The sequence below is a fragment of the Hypanus sabinus genome, chromosome 6, assembly GCF_030144855.1.
Source record: "Hypanus sabinus isolate sHypSab1 chromosome 6, sHypSab1.hap1, whole genome shotgun sequence".
Taxonomy (NCBI): domain Eukaryota; kingdom Metazoa; phylum Chordata; class Chondrichthyes; order Myliobatiformes; family Dasyatidae; genus Hypanus; species Hypanus sabinus.
This window is the reverse complement of record NC_082711.1, coordinates 127,575,781-127,599,840: the sequence shown is the minus strand read 5'-3', so window position 1 is coordinate 127,599,840 and position 24,060 is coordinate 127,575,781. Positions and strand designations below refer to the sequence as shown.

Genomic DNA, 24,060 nt, shown 5'->3' with positions numbered 1-24,060 from the left:
CCAGGCTTAGACCACCTTTACATACAGAAACATCGTCCTGCTCTATGCCTGAAGACCCGTCACCCAAAATCTCAAACACCAAGACAGACCCTTCCTGCTCTGCAAGTCCTGATCAGCTCAATGACCTAAGGGGTGCATTCCCGGTTTCTGTCCTCCCTTTTCTCCTAATACTTCTAGTGTTCCATATAACAGCTTGGTCAATACATGCTGAACCCTCTCCAGTGCTTAGAGCAATCCCAATCTTTCTGTATGTGAGGTATAACTGCTTCCCCTTCTAACCCAGCCCCTGGATCTAAAAGGCAGAGCTCGACGATCATCCATACCTGTTCCATGATGTACAGAGCTCAAGTTCCTTTGATTTCCATTCTTTTAAAAATACTCTGTATCATGCTTAGGATCAAGATGAAAGAATCCAGACAGAAACCCACATCTTTGCCCAGACAGAGTGGTCCAGCTGCTGTAAACCAAGGGTCTGGGGTGCAGGAAACGGTGTTGGAGGTGGCAGAATCAGCAATCAGCACAGCAGTTAAATGAAACATGTCAGGCAGCATCAATGGAGGAAGGAAGTCAAGATAGGGTGGTGAAGAGGGCTTTTGGAACGCTGGCCTTTATAAATCAAAGCATTGAGTACAGAAGTTGGGATGTAATGCTAAAGTTGTACAAGGCATTGGTAAGGCCAAATTTGGAATATTATGTGCAGTTCTGGTCACCGAATTATAGGAAAGATATCAATAAATTAGAGAGAGTGCAGAGACGATTTACTAGGATGTTACCTGGGTTTCAGCAATTAAGTTACAGAGAAAGGTTGAACAAGTTAGGTCTCTATTCATTGGAGCGTAGAAGGTTGAGGGGGGATTTGATCGAGGTATTTAAAATTTTGAGAGGGATAGATAGAGTTGACATGAACAGGCTGTTTCCATTGAGAGTAGGGGAGATTCAAACTAGAGGACATGATTTGAGAGTTAGGGGGCAGAAGTTTAAGGGAAACACGAGGGGGTATTTCTTTACTCAAAGAGTGATAGCTGTGTGGAATGAGCTTCCTGTAGAAGTAGTAGAGGCCAGTTCAGTTGTGTTGGATAGGTATATGGACAGGAAAGGAGTGGAGGGTTATGGGCTGAGTGTGGGTAGGTGGGACTAGGTGAGATTAAGGGTTCGGCACGGACTAGGAGGGCCAAGATGGCCTGTTTCCGTGCTGTGATTGTTATATGGTTATATGGTTATACCCTTCATGAAGACTGTATAGGAAGGGGACAGAAGCTGGGGGATTGGGAGGACAGACTGGCAGGTGACAGGTGACACCAGGTGAGGGTGAAGGTGGGGGAAGGAAGATGAAGTAAGAAGCTAGGGGGTGTTAGGTGGAAGACAGGTAAGAAGAAGGGGGTCCAGAGGAAGGAGATGGGCAGGCAAAGATCTTTCTACTGATCTATACAAACCTCTCTTCATTACTAGTTTGTTCTTCCGCTGTACTGTTCTAGTAACATGATTGGTGGTGGTCCTGGTCGGTCGGGTCTGACACACACACACACAGACACACACACACAGACACACACACACACACACACACACACACACACACACACACACACACACACACACACACACACACACACACACACACACACACACACACACACACACACACACACACACCATTCTCCCAAACGCCCACTTCTCCCTTTCTTCCCAGGTTTTCCTTCCAATCCTGACTTCTAACAGGAAAAACCACTACTCCGATGTGATACGTAAACAGTTTACGCTCTCCATGTGATTATTCGTGCTGCCAGGGCGCTTCTCAAAATGTTGAATGAAAATTGATAAGGGGTATCCTGTTTGAATTTAAAAGTGTCACATGTGTTTGGAAGCAAATAGGATTCCTGAAATTTGAGGCACTGCCTCAGCACAGAGTGAGAATCAATGGCTAGAAAAGAATAAAAATATATTAATGGTACAACTTCAGGATAGTTGGGAACCTAATGTCAGTGCATTTTCTTTGGCGTCTATTTCTTGGAATGATTTGCTGCCATTATTTCCATCTGACTAGTTGTGCCTACAAATATGGATACACTTGCTTGGGGTGTTCCCCACACTAACCCCAGGGATCGGGTTCAAGCAGAAACATGTGACCAGCTTGGATGCCGTGAGGCTTTTTTTAGATAACAGTCTCCAGTGAACAGTTGACCATTTAGGACTGAGAAAAGGAAAAAAAAATTCCTAGTTCAGAAGGCCACAGATTATTAGAACTGCCAATTTCAGTGGGCTGGGGACACAGTTAATGAGGTCACAATGAAAACAAAGGGAACTGAGGAACAGGATCAGCTAGATTTGTGGATGTGAAACAGGGTAAAAGAGATGTAGAGTCCACTCTCTCAGCTGACCCTCTCTTTAAAAGTAACATCTCAGCACAAACAAGAGTGAGGGAGGAGAAGGTCCTTCAAGAGGATGAATCCTTGCAAACATCAGGCCCTAATCCTAAGGAGGATGAGAGGAGACATGATAGAGGTGTACAAGAAATTAAGAGGAATAGATAGAGTGGACAGCCAGCGCCTCTTCCCCAGGGCACCACTGCTCGGTACAAGAGGTCATGGCTTTAAGGTAAGGGGAGGGAAGTTCAAGGGGGATATTAGAGGAAGGTTTTTCACTCAGAGAGTGGTTGGTGTGTGGAATGCACTGCCTGAGTCAGTGGTGAAGGCAGATACACTAGTGAAGTTTAAGAGACTACTAGACAGGTATATGGAGGAATTTAAGGTGGGGGTTATATGTGAGGCAGGGTTTGAGGGTCGGCACAACATTGTGGGCCGAAGGGCCTGTAATGTGCTGTACTATTCTATGTTCTATGTTTAATGGTATGAAAAATAGCACAAACTAACTGGTGGGAGTGTTCAAGGACATCTTCAAACTCTCACTACTGCAATTAGAGATCAGCCATCATACTAGTGGCAAGAAGAGCAGGGTAAGTTGCACAATGACTATTGCACTCACATATACACTCAGTGATAAAGTGCTCTGCGAGGTTGGTCATGACTAGAGTTAACTCCTGCCTGAGCAAGGAACTAGCTCTGCCACAATTTCCCTACCACCAACAACATGACCTATAGTGGATACAATCCCGATTCTCCATCTTTGCAGCAGGTTGTGTTTCTAGCGGCCCTCTCTCTCTTTAATATATTTTATACCCCACTAACAGATCCCTTTTAGTTCTAATGACTTACTACTTCTACTGAAGGGTTTATTATTTCTACTGAAGGATTTTACGACTTAATTACAATGGCCGAAAAAAGTCATTCTGGTATTGAATTCAGAAGCAGCAAGACTTTCCCCGAAATGGAGCAAACGGAAGAAACCAAGAAAACGGAGGAACCTGTTACACTAGCAGGGATATTTTCTTCAATACAAGACATGAAGTCGGAATTCGGATCGCTTAATATTAACATTGATAAGCTGGCCGGTTCAAACGGGAAGCTCGAAAAAGCTATTTCTACAATTCAAGACTCGCTGGAAAACGGATTCTCAACTTCAAACGCTTCAGCAGACTACAGTCCGAATCGAGAGCGAGAATGATTTATTCAAGCAAACTATTAAAGATCAAGGAATGAAGATATCTTCGATGGAAAAGAAAATCAATGAAATTACCTCAGAATTATCTAAAACAAAGAAAGGAATGGTTGATTTAGATAGTAGAGAGCGTCGGAGGAATCTGCGTATTCTGGAACTGCCTGAAAATACTGAAGCTGCCGATCGGTTAAAATTCTTTTCAGATATGCTGTATTCACTTTTCAATGAGACTCTCGAAACTAGCCCCTTAATCGACAGAGCCCTCAGAATTCCATTCTCTCGCCGTTCAGCCGAATTACGTCCTCGAGCAGTTGTACTTTCTTTGCATTATTACACGACTAAAGAAGTTATTCTTCGAGAAGCCAGAAAGAAATGGAAATTACTCTTTAATTCAACAGAGATTCGTATAGTTGAAGATTATCCCCCCGAAATCTTTGCCGAAAGAAAGAAATATCGAGAAGTTATGAGTGAAATGTATAAATTAGATTTAAATCCCTCCCTTCGCTTTCCAGAAAAGCTGATAATTTTTCCTGAAAAATCTCAACCATTGAGAATCTACTCTCCTCAGGAGGAATGGGAGTATATTAAAAACTTTAAAGTTGAGCCTACTGAATAAAATATTAAAGTTACATCGATTATTCAATAGGCAATTTTGAAGTATCTGCTGTATGAGTTGTTTATGGAGCTTTTGAGTTAAGTACATGTTATACCTTTTCACTCTCTGGTATGGGACGTGGTCGATTTAATTTTTTTTACCTTACTAATAATTAATACATATATAACTGTTTTGTAGGGAACCTTTATAGTATTGTACTTTACTGGTCCGTGTAGGACCTGTTGTGTATTAATCTTTTTATTTTTTTTACTTGTTTCAATACTTATAGTTTTAGGTCTGTTATATACATACATTCATTTATTTTTCTTTTTCGAGAGAAAGAATATTCTTTGTAACATTATTTGCTCGGATTTATTCTTTCTTTTGAATATGTGTTTGAGCTACTTTAGCTGATTCTAAGATGGCCGTTGTTGATTATGTTTTTATTACTGTTGACACAACATTATAGTAGTTGAATTCTGTTTGTGCCTTTTATTATGGCTATTTTCCGTGGGATTTTTGTTTTTTTTTAATATATGGAGCTGTTAGTTGAAGAACAGGGTCAAAGGTGATTAGTTAGCATGGGCCCAGCCTATTGGTTCCTTCCTTTCTATCTATGGGGGGGAGGGGTCTATTAGAGTAGGTTTTTCTTCTTGATTGGGCAGTTCTTTTGATGGATTTCACTTTCGTAAATGCGTCACTCCTTCTGGTTGTACCCACACCTTTTGGTTTAATTTGTACTTATGTAACATTTCTTTTATATAATATTAAACTCAATTTTAAACATGGATGTTAATAAAATTAATATAATATCTTGGAATTGGAACGGTGTCAATCATCCCATTAAGCGTAAAAAGATTTTAAAGAAATTAAAAACACTTAATGCTTTTATTATTTTTGCGCAAGAAAATGATACACAAAAACAGGTTGGGGATAGATTTTTTCGTTTTTGGAAAGGGCCTCTGTTCCACTCGCTGTCGGATAGTAAAACAAGAGGCATTTCTATATTCCTTAGTCCCAAAACCCCTTTTGTACACCTTAATACAACAACTGATTTGATTGGAAGATATTTAATTGTTACTGGTTTATTATGCAAGCAAAAGGTAGCTCTGGTGTGTGTATATGCACCTAATGTAGATAATTTTGATTTTTTAAGAAACTTTTTTCAGAGTTACCGAATCTCAATGAATATAAGCTGATCATTGGTGGTGACTTTAATTGTTGTTTAAATCTGGCGATTGACAGGTTCAAATCCGTTGCTTCCTAATAAAGCGGCAGCCCTTGTATTCACTCTTTTTTATTAGAGTATGGCCTTGTCGATATTTGGAGATATAAACACCCCGATGATAAAGATTTCTCCTCTTTTTCACACGTCCATCACAAATATTCCTGAATTGATTACTTTTTTTTAGATACACGTCTGTTAAACTCCGTTGTTGAATGTGCGTATGACATCATTGCGCTTTCAGATCATGCGTCTTTAAAGTTAACCCTTAAGCTCCCGGATAGATTTTTCAAAATCTCACAGTGGAGATTGAACCCCATTTTGTTACAGGATTCAGTTTTTGTTAATTTTATTAAGGAGCAAACTTCTATATTTTTTGAATTGAATACAACTGAAGGAATGTCAAATCTGATTATATGGGACACCTTGAAATCTTTTCTTAGGGGACAGATAATTTCATATTCAGCAGCCTTGAGAAAGAAAGCTAAAGTGGAATTGTCAGTGCTTATTAATAAAATTAAACAGATAGATAAAGTGTATTCAGTTAAACCTGCTGAAGACCTATATAAAGAAAGGGTCGAACTTCAATCACAGTGTGATTTACTTCTGACCTTTCCCATTGAACAGCAAATTTTTAAATCTAAAATTTTATTTTATATACATGGGGAAAAAGCTGCTAAACTTTTAGCGGGTCAGTTAAAGGCTGGTACGGTCAGAAGACAGATTTTAAAAATTTGCCGACCAGATAGAACAGAAACTTTAGATCCTTATGAAATTAATAAGATATTTATGGACTTTTATTCTAATCTTTATAAATCTGAATTCTCTGATAGTAATATCACTATGAATAGATTTTTGCAAAGGTTAAACATACCTCAAATTTCGATTCAAGATGCTGATATGTTAGATGCACCTATTAAACAAGAGGAGATAGCCAAGGCTACATCCTCTATGCAATTAGGTAAAGCTCAGGGATCTGATGGTTATACAGTAGAATTTTATAAGACCTTTCACGAAACGCTTATACCACATGTTCATCAAACATTCACTGATTCTACATCTTCTGGGAACCTTCCTAAAACTTTTTATGAAGCACTAATTTCATTGATTCCAAAAAAAGGGAAAGACCCACTGGAATGTGTATCCTATAGACCTATTTCTTTACTGAATGTAGATTTTAAAATCCTCTCTAAGATTCTAGCAAATAGGCTTGAGAGTATTTTGCCTAATGTTATCTCAAATGATCAAACAGGATTTATTAAAAATAGGTACTCACATTTTAATATTTGAAGATTATTAAATATCATTTATTCCTCCTCAACCAAAGAATCTGAATGTATTGAATCTTTGGATGCAGAGAAAGCCTTTGATAGGGTGGAGTGGCCTTATCTATTTCAGGCTTTGAAGAGGTTCAATTTTGGTCCAGGATTTATCTCCTGGATTAAATTGATTTATCATGCGGTTCTCACCAATAACCAAAAGTCTCCTTACTTTAGATTATATAGAGGTATCCGTCAGGGCTGTCCCCTTAGCCCTTTATTATTTAATTTGGCTTTAGAACCACTTGCTATTGCTCTTAGGGATTCTAATTCTGTGCAGGGTATTAGTTTCATTATACGCGGATGATTTATTAGTTTACATTTCAAATCCTAAGAAATCTATTCTTTCTATGTTATCTATATTTATGGAATTTGGTACTTTTTCTGGATATAAACTTAATTTACATAAAAGTGAATTTTTCCTATTAATAATTATTTTGATTATTATGATCAAATACCTTTTAATATTGCCAAAAACCATTTTACTTACCTTGGTATCAAAATTACAAAAAATTTTAAAGACCTATATAGGTATAACTTCTTCCCTTTAGTTGAATATACTCAACAAGCGCTTTCCAAATGGTCACCTATGTCGATGTCATTGACAGGTTGAATAAATGCTATAAAAATGATTATTCTACCGAAATTTTTAAATATATTTCAAGCAGTTCCCTCTTTTGTTCCAAAAACATTTTTTGATAAAATAGACTCTCTTATGTTTGGAATAATAAAAGCTCTAGAGTGAATAAACTTTTATTGCAAAAATCAAAAAAAGATGGAGGACTGGCTTTACTAAACTTTAGATTTTATTATTGGGCAATTAATATTCGTTATATTACTTTTTGGATTTATGATACAGACGACCAAGATCGCCCTTCATGGTTACAGTTGGAGGAAAATTCAGTAATGGGATTTTTGTTAGCTTCTTTATTAGGAGCTCCTCTTCCCTTTTCACTCTCCAGAATAGGTAGACAAGCTCTTAACCCTATTGTTAAACATACTTTAAAAACTTGGTTTCAATTTCGTAGATTTTTTGAATTAAATGGTTTTTTACTTTCTAGTAATATTTATTCTAATTTCTTTTTTAAACCATCAACTTTGGATAAGGCTTTTCTAACATGGAAAATTAAGGGAATAAAAACTTTTTTAGATTTTTTTTTACAAGACTGTTTAATGTCTTTTTCAGAGTTAATGGATAAATATGATATCTCCAATACACATTTTTTCAGGTATTTACAGGTTAGGAATTTCTTACGTGACTTTTTATCAAATTACCCCTTGATCTGCTCTTCAAATTTGGCTTATGTTATTTTTCAGTTTAAACCTTTTCAAAAACGATTAATAGCTATCATTTATAAACAGTTAATGAATGCTCGCACATCGCCTAATGATAGGGTTCAACACACCTGGGAAGTAGAACTTCAACATTCACTCTCAGGTAATCAATGGAGTAAAATTTATTATTTAGTTAATAATTCATCTATCTGCGCACCCCATATTTTAATTCAGTTTAAGATAGTACATAGAGCCCATATGTCCAAAGATAAATTGGCGCATATTTTTCCTAATATATGCCCTATTTGTGATAGATGTAATGCAGAAGTGGCTGCTCTAACCCATATGTTTTGGTCATGTGTAAGTTTAAATAATTTTTGGAGGGATGTGTTTGGAATATTATCTAAAGTTATAGATATGGATGTTCAACCTAACACACTTACAGCAATTTTTGGGATTTTCCCAGAGGAAGCAAGCAAAGTGTCTGCTTCCGCCCAACATGTGATAGCTTTTTCAACTTTACTGGCTAGGAGAGCTATTTTGCTACATTGGAAAGAATCTACCTTACCCATTGTTTTCTACTGGCTCTCCTCCATCATGTCATGTTTAAGCTTGGAGAAAATTAGAAGCCAGACATTTGATACATCTTTTGATTTTGAACAAGTCTGGCGACCCTTTATTCAATATTTTCACATGATTTAATTTATCTTTATTTATTTATTTCTCTTTATTCTCTTTGGAGAATATCCTTGTCCATGAAGGTTCGGAGATGACTAGAAGGATGTGTTTTTTTTCTCTCTCTTTCTTTTTTAAGTTTATCCTCATTTGGACGCCTAATTTTTCTTTTTCTTTCTTTTTTTTTCTTTCTCTTTTTGTTTTAGTTTAGTTAGTGGGTTTTTTCTTTCTCTATCAATAACATTTCCAATCTTTTTTTTTTACGATTGCTATGAGGAGTTGTAATTTTTCTCTGACCATTGTATATATAACAGCATAATATATTACCTATTTGAGTTTGATATTATATGCTTTTTGTCTTTAATATTGCTGTTTATATGTCATTTATATTATCTACTTGTTAAGCTCCTCTTTCGATTTGTAGTTGTATATTCTTTATTTGAAAATCAATAAAAAAGATTGAAAAATGAAATGATACAATCTCACTGGCTCTCCACTCGGCCTTGGACCACCTGGACAGCAGCAATACCCAAGTAAGCTTGCTGTTTGTTGATTGGTGTTCACCATTATCCCCTCAGTACTAATCAAAAAGCTTCAAAATCTGGGCCTCTATAACTCACACTGCGAACCACCCCTGATCCTATGATCCAGATGACCAAGGTTAGCTAGGGCTTAGTCACAAGGAAATATCGAACTTGCACTGTTCAGAGTGGATAATGACCACATTTGGAGCGGTTTTTGTAACATATCATGATAGTCCCATGGCCAGGGGAAGGAACTGGTTGTTATGCCACCTCAATGGGCAACCATTGGATAGGAAGGCAGGGGGAAATAAACATGAGAGTGCCATCCCACCTACTGACTGTCTCCCGTTGAACTCATGCACCCTGTCCCTCCACCAGGGCCCCTGCAGTTTCTGCACTAACTTCCTAAAAGGCAACAGTAAACTCCTCCTCTGTAATCTGCATAGGGTCCATGACCTCAGTGCTGCATTGACTTAAATCTATAGACTTTGTGTCCATCTCCCAAGTAAATTCAAATGCAAAAAATCAATTTAAGATCTCCCCCATCTCTTTTGACTTCAAGCATGATCTTCAAGTGGACTAATTTTGTCTTTCCTTCTTCTCGTAATAGATCTGTAGAAGCCCTTAGGGTTCTCCTTCACCTTGTCTGCCAGAGCTACCTCATCTTTTCCTTTAGCACTCTCGATTAACCTAATTAACCCTAACCCTAAGTGCTCTTTTGCATTTCTCATACTCCTCATTTTTTCTTTGCTGCCAGATCCTTTCTGATGCCATCAAAACTGGCCTTTCTCTAATTTAGAATTTCAAACCAAGGAGCAGATCTATCCATCTCCTCTCTATGCTGGCTATCTTGTCTCTCTACTCTCAGTTCTAATGTAGGGATTTCCATCCTCTCTTGAAATCTGTTCAACCCACTGAGTTCTTCCAACAGATTGTATGAATCTCCCTACATTTCTGCTCCTGCAATTCCCATTGATAATACCATCCCATCAAATTGACCATTCACTCTTGTTTCTAAGTTCTACCCAGGTGGCCTCAAAAGAATAAGAATATCCTGTTATGTGCTTTTGCAAAAAGAAGGCAACTCCCTCTTCTCTCTTGATCTGCACAACGGTAGCATCTGTATCCTGGAACATTGAGCTGCCATTCCTGCCTTCCCTCAGCTATATTTCTATTATGGCTATAATATCCTAGCCAATCCATGTCCTGTGTGCATCTACTTTAGCATGTTTCCGAAAACATGGAATGAAGTTAAAGCAGAATTAGCTGTCACTGTGCTGCCTGGAGATTGTCATACTCAGCATCTAACAATGTGCATGTGTTAAACACAGATGATAAACATGTCTAGACCAGTCAATATTTTTCTCACATATTGATTTGGAATCTGAATCCCCAACCAGTTAATAAACCACAGGTGGTTCTGATCAACAGTTCCCAGCTGCTGCGCTGAGAGGCTGCAAGTGTGGCTGTGTTACCTGTGGAAATGATGGTGCTTGGAGAGTCCGAACGTAAAGTCTGCAGGAAGTTTTCTAAAGGAACGTGAGCGAGTGGCTGTGACCCCTGGACTTCCTTTGGTCTGACTGGAGAAACGGTGAGAGCAGAGTCTGGATCAGTGGACGACTTGACTGGGAGCTGGGTGACAGCTGGGGGGGGGGGGGCGGTGGAAGGAGGATAACATGGGGTTAGCAAACTCTGTGTCATCTCAAAGACATCCAAATCCGAGCCCCCATACACTGGGCCACTTGAAGTACATACAAGGACAAACTTCTACAAGTGGAAAACGACTGTCTCACAGCAGAGCATCGTCCTTTACCAGTGACACTGACAGTTTCAAAAACATCATCCCAAAAACAGTGTTTCGCTGTAGTCTCCAACGCCCCATCTCAACGCAGTCCCCAACGCCTGTCTCGTCACAACTCCCAACACTCTGTTTCCATGCTGTCTGCAACACCATCTCACTGTAGTCTCAAAAACTCTGACTTACTTTAATCTTCAACACCCCATCTCACTGGAGTCCCCAGCAGTTTAAAACAGATAGTATCATAGACAATGAAGACAGTTATCAAAATTTACAGGGGGATTTGATCAGCTCAGTAAGTGGGCTTTAGATTGGCAAATGGCTTTAAATCTAGATAAATAATGTATTGCATTTTGGAGATCAAACCAGGGTAAGACATTGTACGGTAGGGCTCTGGGAAGCATTTTGAGAAATAGTTCACTGAAAGCATCTTCACAACTAGACAGGGTGTTAAGGATGGTATTTGGCATGCTGGCCTCATCAATCAGCGCATCGAGTATCGGAGCTGGGATGTTATGTTGCAGTTGTACAAGACATTAGTGAGACCACACTTGGAGAAATATGTCTAGTTTTGGTTGTCCTGTTAAAGAAAATAAGTCACTAAATTGGAAAAAGTGGAGAAAAGATCGACAAGGATGCTGCTCGCACTTGAGGGCCAGAGTGATAGGAAAAGGTCAGACAGACTAGGACTTTATTCCTTGGAACAGAGAATATTGAGGGTTGTCTAATAGTGAAGCATAAAATCCTGAAAGTCATTGATAGTGCAAATACACATAATCTTTTTTCCAGGGAATGGAAACTAGAAAATAGAGGATATAGTTTAAGATGAGAGGGGAGAGATTTAGTAGGGACCTGAGGGACAGCTCCTTATCACAGAGGGTGGTGAGTATATGCCAGAGAAAGTACAGTACAATAGCAACATCCAAAAGATATTTGGATAAATGCGTGGATAGGAGAGACTTAGAGGAATATAGGCCAAACAAGGGCAGATAGGGCTTGTTTAATGGGCAGGTTGAATGAATGAAGCCTGTATGCATCGGCCTCTTTCCATGATGGACCCTGCTCCTCCTCCCATGACTGTATGGAAGACAACCACACTGCAGGTTTTTGAGTAGCCTGAATGGATAAATAAGCAAGAACAGACTAAACTGTGAATAGATATTACAAGAAAACATAACCACTGTTTGCTAACATAATACAATGTCTGGTCAGAAATGGCTTTGAATGTGTAATGTCAAGTCAGGTGTAGTTCTGGTTAAAACATTAATGTGGTTCTGAGGAACTGTATGTGCTCTGTTGGCCAGTGTTTGCTGAGGTTTGACAGTAACAGGTTTTCATTGGTGCTCATGGATACCTGCAGGACTCATCCCACCATGACACACAACAGGTATGGAGTGGGACAACCACAGATGACAAATAAGTTTCTCTTCTGTTCAGCAGAATACAATGATTCAGACATTGGAGGATTTGTTTACCATCCCACCCAATAGAAGAAACTTGTGGAAAGTAGCTGCCAATGACAGCAAGCAGAAGAGGTTTCTCTCTCCATCCCTTTAGCAGTCAGAAACAGAGGGGATCTAGGTTACTGACTGCTAAATGAATATCTGAAAACAAATATCTGGAAGACAGGGGAAGTCAGCATGGCTTTGTGTAATCATTTCTTACACAAGTAATTAGGGTAGGGCAATAGACACTGTCTAGATGAAAGCCAGTAAAACCTTTGAAAAGGTTCCACATGGTATGCTGTTCTGGAAGGTTAGATCACACAGCTAATTGGATACTGAATTGCTTGTTTGTAGGAAGCAGAAGTTAATGGTGGAAGGTTGTTTATCGAATTGGAGGCCTGTGACTAGGGAAAGGGAATAGGCAACCAGTGCAGTATACCCCTGTGGCTGTTCCCCTCAATACTAAGTAGAATGCTTTGGATATTGTTGTGTGGGGGGGGGGGGGGGGGAGGAGTGGAAGGACTACCAGGCAAAAACTGCAGTGATCAGATCTCTGGCACTGAATCTGGCTGTGCTGTACAGAGGGAAGGGAGTGAAGAGGAGTGCAGTCGTGACAGAATCTACAGTTAGACTGGACAACAGACATGGAAGAGACACTTGGATAGTATGTTGCCTCCCAGGTGGCAGGGTCAGGGACGTCCTAGATTGAGTCCATAGCATTCCAAAGGGTGAGCAGCCAGTCATTAGTACCAATGGCAGATGTAGGAAAAGGAGTGAGGTCCTGCAGAGAGAATATAGGGAGCTTGGTAGAAATCTGAAAAGGGTAGTAATCAAGGCATCAAGGGTAGCAATCTCTAGATTGCTGCCTGTGCTGTGCACTGATGAAGATAAGAACAGCATGATTTGGCAGATTAAAGTATGGCTGAGGAATTATGTGCAGGGAGTAGGGTTTCAGCTTTCTGGACCACTGAGGAGGTATGACCTGTACAAAAAGAATGGGTTACAACTGAACATGAGTGAGACCAAAATCTTTACAGGCAGGTTTGCTAGAGCTGTGGGGAAGACGAATGGGAACCAGTATGGTGGGACAGAGGATGAGGCATTTGGTATACAAACAGGTTCAGTGTGTAGTGAGACTGAGAGGCAGTTGATAGGGCAAAACTGCAGTCAGTGGGATACTTTAAAGCTGGGGTTCCCAACCTGGGCTCTACAAACCCCTTGGTAAATGGTAGGGGTCCATGGCATAAAAAAGGTTGGGAACTCCTTATTTAAAGTGTGTCTTTAAACTAAATAGCAGTTTCAACAGTTTGGAAAGCTGAGAGTAAAAGGAGAGTGCAGGAGAGGTTACAACAGACTCCAGAATAAATAAAAAAGCAAAAAATTTAGAAGGAGATATGAATTTAACTTATAGTAACATGAATGCAAAATTGAAGAGTGATGAATACAGGACTGAAGGCATTATGTTTAAACACATGCAGTATATGAAATAAGGTAGGTGTTAGAAATTGGCAGGTATGACACTGTGGGCATCTCTGAGTCGTGACTAAAAGAAGATCATAGTTCGGAGTTTAATGTCCAAGGATGCACATTGTATCAAAAAGACAGACAGGTAAGCAGAGGGAATAAAGTGGCTCTGTTGGTAAAAAATTAAATTAAAACCTTAGAAAGAGGATCGGAAATTGTAGAATCCTTGTGGGTTGAGATGGAAGCTGCAAAGTAAAAGTACCCTGATGTGAATTTATATACAAGTCTTTGAACGGTGGCCAAAATGTGGGATATACAATGGAAGATAGAACATCATGTAAAAAAAAGGTAATATTACAGTGGTCGTATAGAATTTCAATATTCAGGTAGACTGGGAAAATAGGTTGTTGCTGGGTTCCAAGAGAAGGAATTTGTAGGATGCCTATTAGATGACATTTTGGAGCAGCTTGTGGTTGAGCCCACTAGCAAAAAAGGCAATTCTGGGTGGATGGTGTGTAATGAACCAGATTTAATCTGGGATCTTAAGGTAAAGCTTAATTTGATAGAATTCACTTTGACAGGGATGAGTTAAAGTCAGATGTATCAGTATTACAGTGGAGTAAAGTATTACATCCTTGGACTCACTTTACACCACACGCTGTCGGAGCAGTGCTGCCAGGATAATCAAGGACAAAACCCACCCAGCCAACACACTTTTTGTCCCTCTTCCCTCTGGGAGAAGGTACAGGAGCTTGAAGATTCGTATGGCCAGATTTGGGAACAGCTTCTTTCCAACTGTGATAAGACTGCTGAACAGATCCTGACCCGGATCTGGGCTGTACCTTCAACCTATCTGGACCTGACTTGCACTACTTTACTTTCCCTTTTCTACTTTCTAATTATGATTTATAATTTAAAATTTTTAATTATATTTATTACGATTTGTACTTCTGAGAACGCGAAGCGCAGAAACAAATATCACTGTGATGATTGTATGCTCTAGTATCAATTGTTTGGTGACAATAAAGTAAAGTAAAGGTAATTACAGGGGCATGAGAGAGGAGTTGGCCAAAACTGTTCGGAAGTTTCTGGGAGCAATTCAGAAAGCATAGGATAGATACATCCTGAAGAAGTATTCTAAAGGCAGGATGATGTAACCGTGGCTGACGTGGGAAGTCAAAGCCAACTAAAATGCCAAAACAGGGCAAAATAATGGGAAATTAGAAGATTGGGAAACTATTAAGAACCAACAGAAGGCAATTAAAAAAAGTCATAAAGAAGGAAAAGATGGAATACAAAGGTGAGCTAGCCAATAATATTGAAGAGGGTACCAAAAGTTTATTCAGATATATAAAGAGTAAAAGGGAGGTGAGAGTAGATATCAAACTGCTGAAAAATATTGATGGAGAGCTAGAAAAGGAGGACAAGGAAATGGTGGATGAACTGAATAAGTATTTTACATCAGTCTTCACTGTGGAAGACACTAGCAGTATTCCAGAAGTTTAAGAGAGCCAGGGGGGCAAAAGCCAGTTAAGTTGCCATTAATAGGGAGAAGGTACTTGGGAAACTGAAAGATCGGAAGGCAGATAAGTCATCTAGATCAGATGGTCTACAACTCAGAGTTCTGATAGATGTGCTTGAAGAGATTGTGGAGGCACTAGTAATGATCTTTCAAGGATTAATAGATTTTGGCATGGTTCCTGAGTACTGGAAAATTGTAAATGTCAATCCACTCATCAAGAAGGGACAGAGGTAGAAGAAAGGAAATTATAGGCCAGTAAGTCTGACCTCGGTGATTAGGAAAATGATGAACTTGGTTGTAAAGGATGTGGTTTCAGGGTGCTTGGAGGTACATAGGCTGAAGTCAGCATGGTTTCCTTAAGGGAAAATCTTGCCTAACAAATTGGTAGGAATTCTTTGAAGAAATGACAAGCAGAATAGACAAAGGAGACTCAGTGGATGTTGCGTACTTGGATTTTCAGAAGACCTTTGACAAAGTGCCACACATGAGGCTGCTTAACAAGTTAAGTGCCCATAGTATTACAGGAAAGATGCAAGCATGGATAGAGCATTGGCTGATTGGCAGGGGGCAAAGAGTGGGAATAAAGGGATCTTTTTCTGGTTTGAGACAGCTTCTTTTTATGTTATATGTTAGTATTCATTTCATGAGGATTAGAATATAAAAGCAAGGATGTAATGTTGAGACTTTATAAAGCACTGGTTAGGCCTCCCTTGGTAATATTTTGAGTAGTTTTGGGCTCCATATCTAAGAAAGGATGTGCTGATATTGGAGAGGGTTCAAAGCAGGCTCACAAAAATGATTCCGGGATTGAAAGGCTTATCATATGAAGAGTGTTTGATGGCTCTGGGCCTGTACTCACTGGAGTTCAGAAGAATGAGGGATGAAGCCCATTGAATGTTGAAAGACCTAGATAGAGTGGATGTGGAGAGGATGTTTCCAAGGTGAGGAACTAGAGGTAACAGCCTCAGCATAAAGGGATGTCCATTTAGAATGGAGATGAAGAGGAATTTCTTTAGCCAGAGATTGATGAATCTGTGGAATCCATTGCCAGAGGTAGTTGTGGAGCCCAAGTCATTGAATATATTTAAGGCAGAGGTTCATATATTTGTGATAATACATGTTATGAAGGGTTAAGATGAGAAGGCAGGAGTTTGGAGTTGAGAGAGAAATGGATTACCCATGATGAAATATCAATGGATCAATGGTCTTATGGAAAAGGAACCCTTAGGAGGCAGTGATCATAATATGATAAAATTCTTGCTGCAGTTTGACAGGGAGAATATAAACTGTATCAGGAGAGGGAACGACAGAGGCATGAGAGCAAAGCTGGCCAAAGTTGATTGGAAAGGGCTATTAATACCAAAAGAAGGCAACTAAAGAGGCAATAAAGAAAGAAAAGATGAAATATGAAGCTCAGTGGTGAGAATCAAGAAATGGAGGGCACAGGCTTAAGTTGAGAGGGGAGAGATTTAAAAGGAACTTGAGGGCAATTTTTTGTTTTACAAAGTGCGTGTAATGAACTTGCTACAGGATGTGGTTGAGGCGGGTACATTAACAACCTTTAAAAGGCATTTGGACAGGTACATGGATTAGAAAGGTTTAGAACCATAGAACATTACAGCACAGAAACAGGCCTTTTGGCCCTTCTTGGCTGTGCCGAACCATTTTTCTGCCTAGTCCCTCTGACCTGCACCTGGACCATATCCCTCCATACAGCTCTCATCCATGTATCTGTCCAAGTTTTTCATAAATGTTAAAAGTGAGCCCGCATTTACCACTACATCTGGCAGCTCATTCCACAATCCCACCGCTCTGTGTGTGAAGAAGCCCCCTCAATGTTCCCTTTAAACTTTTCCCCCTTCACCCTTAACCCATGCCCGAGCTTAACTTCTCCCCGAGCCTCAGTGCAAAAAGCTTGCTTGCATTAACTCTATCTATACCCATCATAATTTTATATACCTCTATCAAATCTCCCCTCATTCTTCTATGCTCCATGGAATAAAGTCCTAACCTATTCAACCTTTCTCTATAACTCAGTTTCTCAAGTCCCAGTAACATCCTGGTAAACCGTCTCTGTACTCTTTCAACCTTATTAATATCCTTCCTGCAATTAGGTGACCAAAACTGCTCACAATACTCCAAATTCAGCCTCACTAATGCCTTATACAACCTCACCATAATATTCCAACTCTTATACTCAATACTTGGATTTATAAAGGCTAATGTACCAATAGCTCCCTTTACTACCCTATCTACCTGTAACGCCACTTTTAGGAAATTTTGTATCTGTATTCCTAGATCCCTCTGTTCTACTGCATTCCTCAGTGAGCTACCATTTATCTTGTATGTTCTATCTTGGTTTGTCCTACCAAAGTGCAATATCTACACTTGTCTGTATTAAACTCCATCTGCCATTTTTCAGCCCATTTTTCCAGCTGGTCCAAATCCCTCTGCAAGCTTTGAAAACCTTCCTCACAGTCCACTACACTTCCAATCTTTGTATCATCAGCAAATTTGCTGATCCATTTTACCACATTATCATCCAGATCATTGATATAGATGACAAATAACAATGGACCCAGCACTGATCCCTGTGGCACATCATCAGTCACCAGAAAAGCAATCCTCCACTACCACTCTCTGACTTCTCCCATTGAGCCATTGCCTAATCCAATTTACTACCTTACCATGTATACCTAGTGACTGAATGTTGCTAACTAACCTCCCATGCAGGACCTTGTCAAAGGCCTTACTGAAGTTCATAGTTTAGAAGGATATGGGCCAAATGTGAACAATTGGAACCAACTTGGAGGGTATCCTGGATGACATGGACCAGTTAGACCAAATAACCTGTCTCTTAAGAGTTGCTGGTTGCAATACACGAGGTTGGAAGAGATGCAAGTGAATCTCTACCTCGAAGGTATGTTTAGATGTTTGAGACAGGCACTTTAGCAACTTTTAAAAACTTTCAATAGGAGAGGTGCAGAGGGCTGCAGGCAGCTCTCTGGGCATGGTGAGTTGGGCTAAGGTACCCGTTTCCATGCTATATGACTTTATGATTCTAGGTCCCAGCATGATAGTGGGGAAGGAACTGTTACATCTTCTGTAATTACAGTAGAAAGTGACAGGGATCAGGGAGGGGCAGTGGGGAGGGTTGATTACACCGTGGATTACAGAGAGAGCAAGAAGTGTTTATGGGATCATATTATAGCTGTAGGAAATAGCAGAAGATGATATACTGGTTGTGGAGGCTGATGATGATGACGACGTCCACTCAGGCCTGAGAGGCCAGCGTCGGGCATTTTCATGCCTCCTTTCATGTGCAGGCTGGTGAAGCAAAAGGTGAAGATTAGGGGAAATCCATGTTCTTGTTCCTGTGTGGGGGGTGGTGAATAAAATGGAGAAGATGTGGGTGAGGCATTTGTCAACAACAGAACGGAAGCCATGTCTTCTGAGGAAGGAGGATGTCGCAAGGGTCCTGGAGTAGAAGCTCTCATCTCAACAACAGATGAGGTGGCGATGGAGAAACTGAAAGAGATAGCATCCTTATAAATCACATGGTGGAAAGAGGAGTGGTCCAGGTAGTCGAGGGAGATAGGGGGGTGGTTTGCAAAAAATGTTGGTGGATAGTTTATCCTGACAGAGATCCAGAAAAGGAAGAAAAGTGTCAGAAATTTTCAGACACATAAAGTGTAAAAGAGAGGTGAAAGTGGATACTGGACTGCTGGAAAATGACGCTGGAGAGGTAGTAATGGGGGACAATGAAATGAAGGACGAACTGAATAAGTGTTTTGCATCAGCCTTCACTGTGGAAAACACTGGCAGAATGGTGGAAGTTCCAGCTGTCGGGGTTATGAAGTGTGTGAAGTTACCATAACTAGAGAGGAAGTTCTTGGGGAAACTGAAAGCTCTTACGGTAGCTAAATCATCTGGATCAGAAGTTGTACACCCCAGGTTCTGAAAGAGGTGGCTGAAGAGATCATGGAGGCATTACTATTGATCTTTCAAGAATCACTAGATTCTGGAATGGTTCCAGAAGACTGGAAAATTGCAAATGTGACTCCACTCTTCAAAAAGGGAGAGAGGCAGAAGAAATGAAATCATAGGCCAGTTAGTCTGACCTCAATGGTTGGGAAGATGTTGGAATTGATTATTAAAGATGAGGTCTCTATGCAGAATTTTGAGTTGCAATGCTTTGGTTCTATTACAAACTGAAATTTTCTTTGCATTATCACAAATGTCTTCCCATGTTTCCGCTGGAATTTCTACTCCCAGCTCTCCCTCCCAACCCCTTCCCAGCTGCTCAGCCTCTCCAAAAGAACTTTCCCTCAGGATGCTGTAAAAAGTACTAACGGAGACTTCAGAAACACGAGGAAATCTGCAGATGCTGGAAATTCAAACAACACACACACAAAATGCTGGTGGAACGCAGCAGGCCAGGCAGCATCTATAGGGAGAAGTACTGTCCACGTTTCGGGCCAAGGGGGGAGGGGAATCCGAAATGATAGAAGACCGGACGGGGTGGGGCGAAGCTAAGAGAAAGAAGAGTGGGAGGGAAAGAAGGGGGAGATGGGTGGGAGGAGGAGGAAGGGGGAGTGGGGGAGGAAGTGGGAGGGGGGAGGAGGGGGAGGAGGAGAGTGGGGATGAGGGGGGGTGAGAGGGGAGAGAGGGGGAGAGAGGGAGGGGAGACAGGAGAGAGAGGGAAGAGGGAAAAGGAGGGGAAGGGGAGAGGGACGACGGAAGATGGGTGCGGGGAGTGGGAGAGGGAAGAGGAGAAAGGAGGAGGGGGAGGGAGAGAGGGGAGGGAGAGAGAGAGGGGAGACAGGAGAGAGGTAAGAGGGAAAAGGAGGGAAAGGGGAAAGGGGCGACAGAAGATGGGGTGCAGGGAGGGGGAGAAGGGGAGAGGGGAGAGATAGGCGGAGGGAGAGAGGGGAGGGACAGAAGCAGAGGGAGAGAAGGAGAGGGGGAGAGGAGGAGAGAGGAAGGGGAGACAGGAGAGAGGTAAGAGGGAAAAGGAGAGGGGTGACCGAAGAGCAGGTGAGGGAGAGAGAGGGGTGAGAAAGAAGGGAGAGGGGGAGAGGAGGGAGGGGTAGTGGTGGCAGGGGGAGAGTGTGAGAGTGGGTGAGGGGAGAGAAGAAGGGGTGAGGGGAAGAGGGGGGTGAAGGAAGAGAGAGGGATAGGAGGGGAGAGGGAAGGGGTGGGTGTGAGGGGGAGAGGGTTTAAGGGGGAGAGGGGAAGGGGTGAGGACGAGGGGGGAGAGGGGGGGAAACAGAGAAGAAAGAGAAGAGAGGAGACAGAGAGAGGAGATAGAATGCTGAAGGTCAGAGAGAAGAGAGAGAGAGCAGAGTGCGAGTGCCAATAGAGAGAGAGATAGAGAGTGAGAGAATTCAATGATCATAGGAGATGTCAGATGGTGCAGGATACACTAGACATGTTCTAGGCTATGGATGATAGAATTAAGGGACCATTAATCTATAAGAATTGATGCAGAATCAAAGTCGTGCATTGGGCAGTGGCAGTATGTCAGGTCCTGTAGAACACAGGAGCCACGAACACCATGCAAAACTGTTCTCGCCACGCAGATTCAAAGGGAGATCACTGTGCAAATGTAGAGCAGATTATCTTGCCTGGAACAGAAAAACCTCCTTGCAATGGTAGTGGAGCCTCTTCCATACCAACACAACGCTGGACTATTTACTTACTGTCTGAGTCACAGGTGCAGTCAGGGAAGAAGGGTGATTCTCTGCTGGGACCACTCACTGCGAGTGGGCAGGAGGTCAACTCCACATCCTCTTCACTGTCTCTGCAGAGGAAGTGCAGAACATTAAAGTCAGCTCTTGTAGTTCACCTGATCCAAGGAAATGGCTGCTTTGTACGAAACAAGAAATGCTGGAGCAATTCTGTAAATCAGGCAGCGTCAGTGCAGGAGAATGGACAGCCAAAATTTCTGCTCAATACATTTCATCTGAACTGACAGCAAAGAAGAGATAGATGTTATAAATTATTGAGAGGAAAGGGATGGGGTAAGAGCTGCCAACTGATGGGTGGATCCAGGTGAGAGTAAGGGATAGGTGGGTGGGCCGTGTTGGGGGGGGGGGGGGGGTAGGTGAGAGTAGAAACAGTGATGGGACAGGGAGGTGATGGATGGAGATGGCACAGGGCTGCAGGAGGTGGAACCTGAGTGGAGAGGAAGGTACAGCATGGAACTAAGTGCAAGAGGTGGGAAGGGCAGAGGTGATGAAGTCAGCAAGGAGTGCCATGGCTCTGTTGGTAAGAAAATGCAATGAAATGATTAGAAGGAAGTGACATAGGGTCAGAAGATATTGAATCATTGTGAGTTGAGCTAAGGAACTGCAAGGGTGAAAATGCCCTGACGGGAATTATATACAGACTCCCAAACTGCAGTAAAAATGTGTTGTATATATTACAAAGGGAGATGGAAACTGCATGTCAAGAGGGAAACGTTATGATTACATTTGGGGTTTATGAGATTTTTTTCATGGGGGGAGGTTGATGTTTTTCTTCTTTGAACAACTACCAAGGTTTTCTTTGTTTTGTGGCTACCCCGAGAAGACGAATCGCAGACTTGTACACTGCACACATACTTTGATAATAAATGAACCACTGAACTTTCTTTATTTGAACCTTTAGTCTTACGGGATTCATTGGTTAGAGGAACAGAAAGGAAGATCTGAGAATAAGCGGTATGTTGCCTCCCAGACACCAGGGTCAAGAGCATCTCAGATCCAGTCCACAGCATTCTTATATGGGTGGGTGAGCAGCCAGAGGTCATGGTCCACGTTGGTACCAATGACACGGGTAGGATGGATGATGAGGTCTGCATTCTTACATGGGTGGGTGAGCATGGTCCACGTTGGTACCAATGACACGGGTAGGATGGATGATGAGGTCTGCATTCTTACATGGGTGGGTGAGCAGCCAGAGGTCATGGTCCACGTTGGTACCAATGACACGGGTAGGATGGATGATGAGGTCTGCATTCTTACATGGGTGGGTGAGCAGCCAGAGGTCATGGTCCACCTTGGTACCAATGACACGGGTAGGATGGATGATGAGGTCTGCATTCTTATATGGGTGGGTGAGCAGCCAGAGGTCATGGTCCACGTTGGTACCAATGACACGGGTAGGATGGATGATGAGGTCTGCATTCTTATATGGGTGGGTGAGCAGCCAGAGGTCATGGTCCACGTTGGTACCAATGACACGGGTAGGATGGATGATGAGGTCTGCATTCTTACATCGGTGGGTGAGCAGCCAGAGGTCATGGTCCACCTTGGTACCAATGACACGGGTAGGATGGATGATGAGGTCTGCATTCTTACATGGGTGGGTGAGCATGGTCCACGTTGGTGCCAATGACACGGGTAGGATGGATGATGAGGTCTGCATTCTTATATGGGTGTGTGAGCAGCCAGAGGTCATGGTCCACATTGGTGCCAATGACACGGGTAGGATGGATGATGAGGTCTGCATTCTTATATGGGTGTGTGAGCAGCCAGAGGTCATGGTCCACCTTGGTACCAATGACACGGGTAGGATGGATGATGAGGTCTGCATTCTGAGTTCAAGGAGTTGGGTGCTAAATTAAAGGACAGGATCTCAGGATTGCTACCCATGCCACATGCTGGTGAGGCCAGGAAAAGGAAGATCATACAGTTTAACACATGGCTAAGGAATTGCTGCAGGAGGGAGGGCTTCAGATTTTTGGATCATTGGGCTCTCTTCCAGGGAAGGTGGGACCTTACTGAAAGGATACTTTGCATCTGAAATGCCAATGAGATTGCTTTTTAGAGCAGTTTGTCATTGAACCAGTCATGCCCATTCCACCTGCCTTCTCCCCATACCCTTTGATGCCCTGGCTAATCAAGAACCTATCTACATCTGTCCTAAATGCACCCAATGACTTGGCCTCCACAGCTGCTCATGGCAACAAATTCCACAGACTTACCACCATCAGACTAATGTAATTTCTCCACATCTCTTTTCTGAATGGATGTCTTTCAATCCTCTTGTCCTAGGCTCTCCTACCATGGAAAATAACTTTGCCATATCTAATTTGTTCAGGCCTTTTAACATTCAGAATACTTCTATGAGATTCTCCTGAACTCCCAGGGAATACAGCCCAAGAGCTGCCAGATGTTCCCCATACGGTTACACTTTCATTCGTGGAATCATTCTCGTGAATCTTCTCTGAACCCTCTCCATTGTCAGTATATCCTTTCTAAAATAAGGAGCCCAAGACAGGCCACAATATGCCAAATGTGGTCTCACGGGTGCCTTTTTGGACCTCAACATCACATCTCTGCTCGTATATTCTGTACCTCTAGAAATGAATGCCAACATGGCATCCACCTTCTTCTCCACTGACTCAAGCTGGAGGTTAACCTTTAGGGTATCCTGCCCAAGGACTCCCAAGTCCCTTTGCATATCTGCATTTTGAATTCTTTCCCCATCTAAATAATAGTCTGTCCATTTATATCCTCCACCAAAGACCATACATTTTCCAGCATTGTATTTCATTTGCCACTTCTTTGCTCATTCACCTAAACTATCTAAGTCTCTCTGCAGGCTCTCTGTTTCCTCAACACTACCTGCTCCTCCACCTATCTTTGTATCATCAGCAAATTTAGCCACAAATCCATTAA

The 24,060-nt window shown here is 41.6% G+C and overlaps 1 protein-coding gene across 2 annotated transcripts in view; it reads right to left on the bottom strand.

Moving 5' to 3' along the window:
• The window catches only part of LOC132395817 (SH2B adapter protein 2), a 155,111-nt gene that overhangs the window by 55,265 nt on the left and 75,786 nt on the right, over window positions 1-24,060 (bottom strand). The window contains exons 6-7 of one of the 2 annotated variants that reach the window (XM_059972900.1): window positions 21,097-21,197; window positions 10,641-10,808 (exon numbers count right to left, since the gene is read on the bottom strand). In XM_059972900.1, coding sequence (XP_059828883.1) covers window positions 10,641-10,808; window positions 21,097-21,197 — 269 coding nt within the window. The remainder of the gene's footprint in view (window positions 1-10,640; window positions 10,809-21,096; window positions 21,198-24,060) is intronic. The other variant, XM_059972902.1, reaches the window with a different exon arrangement.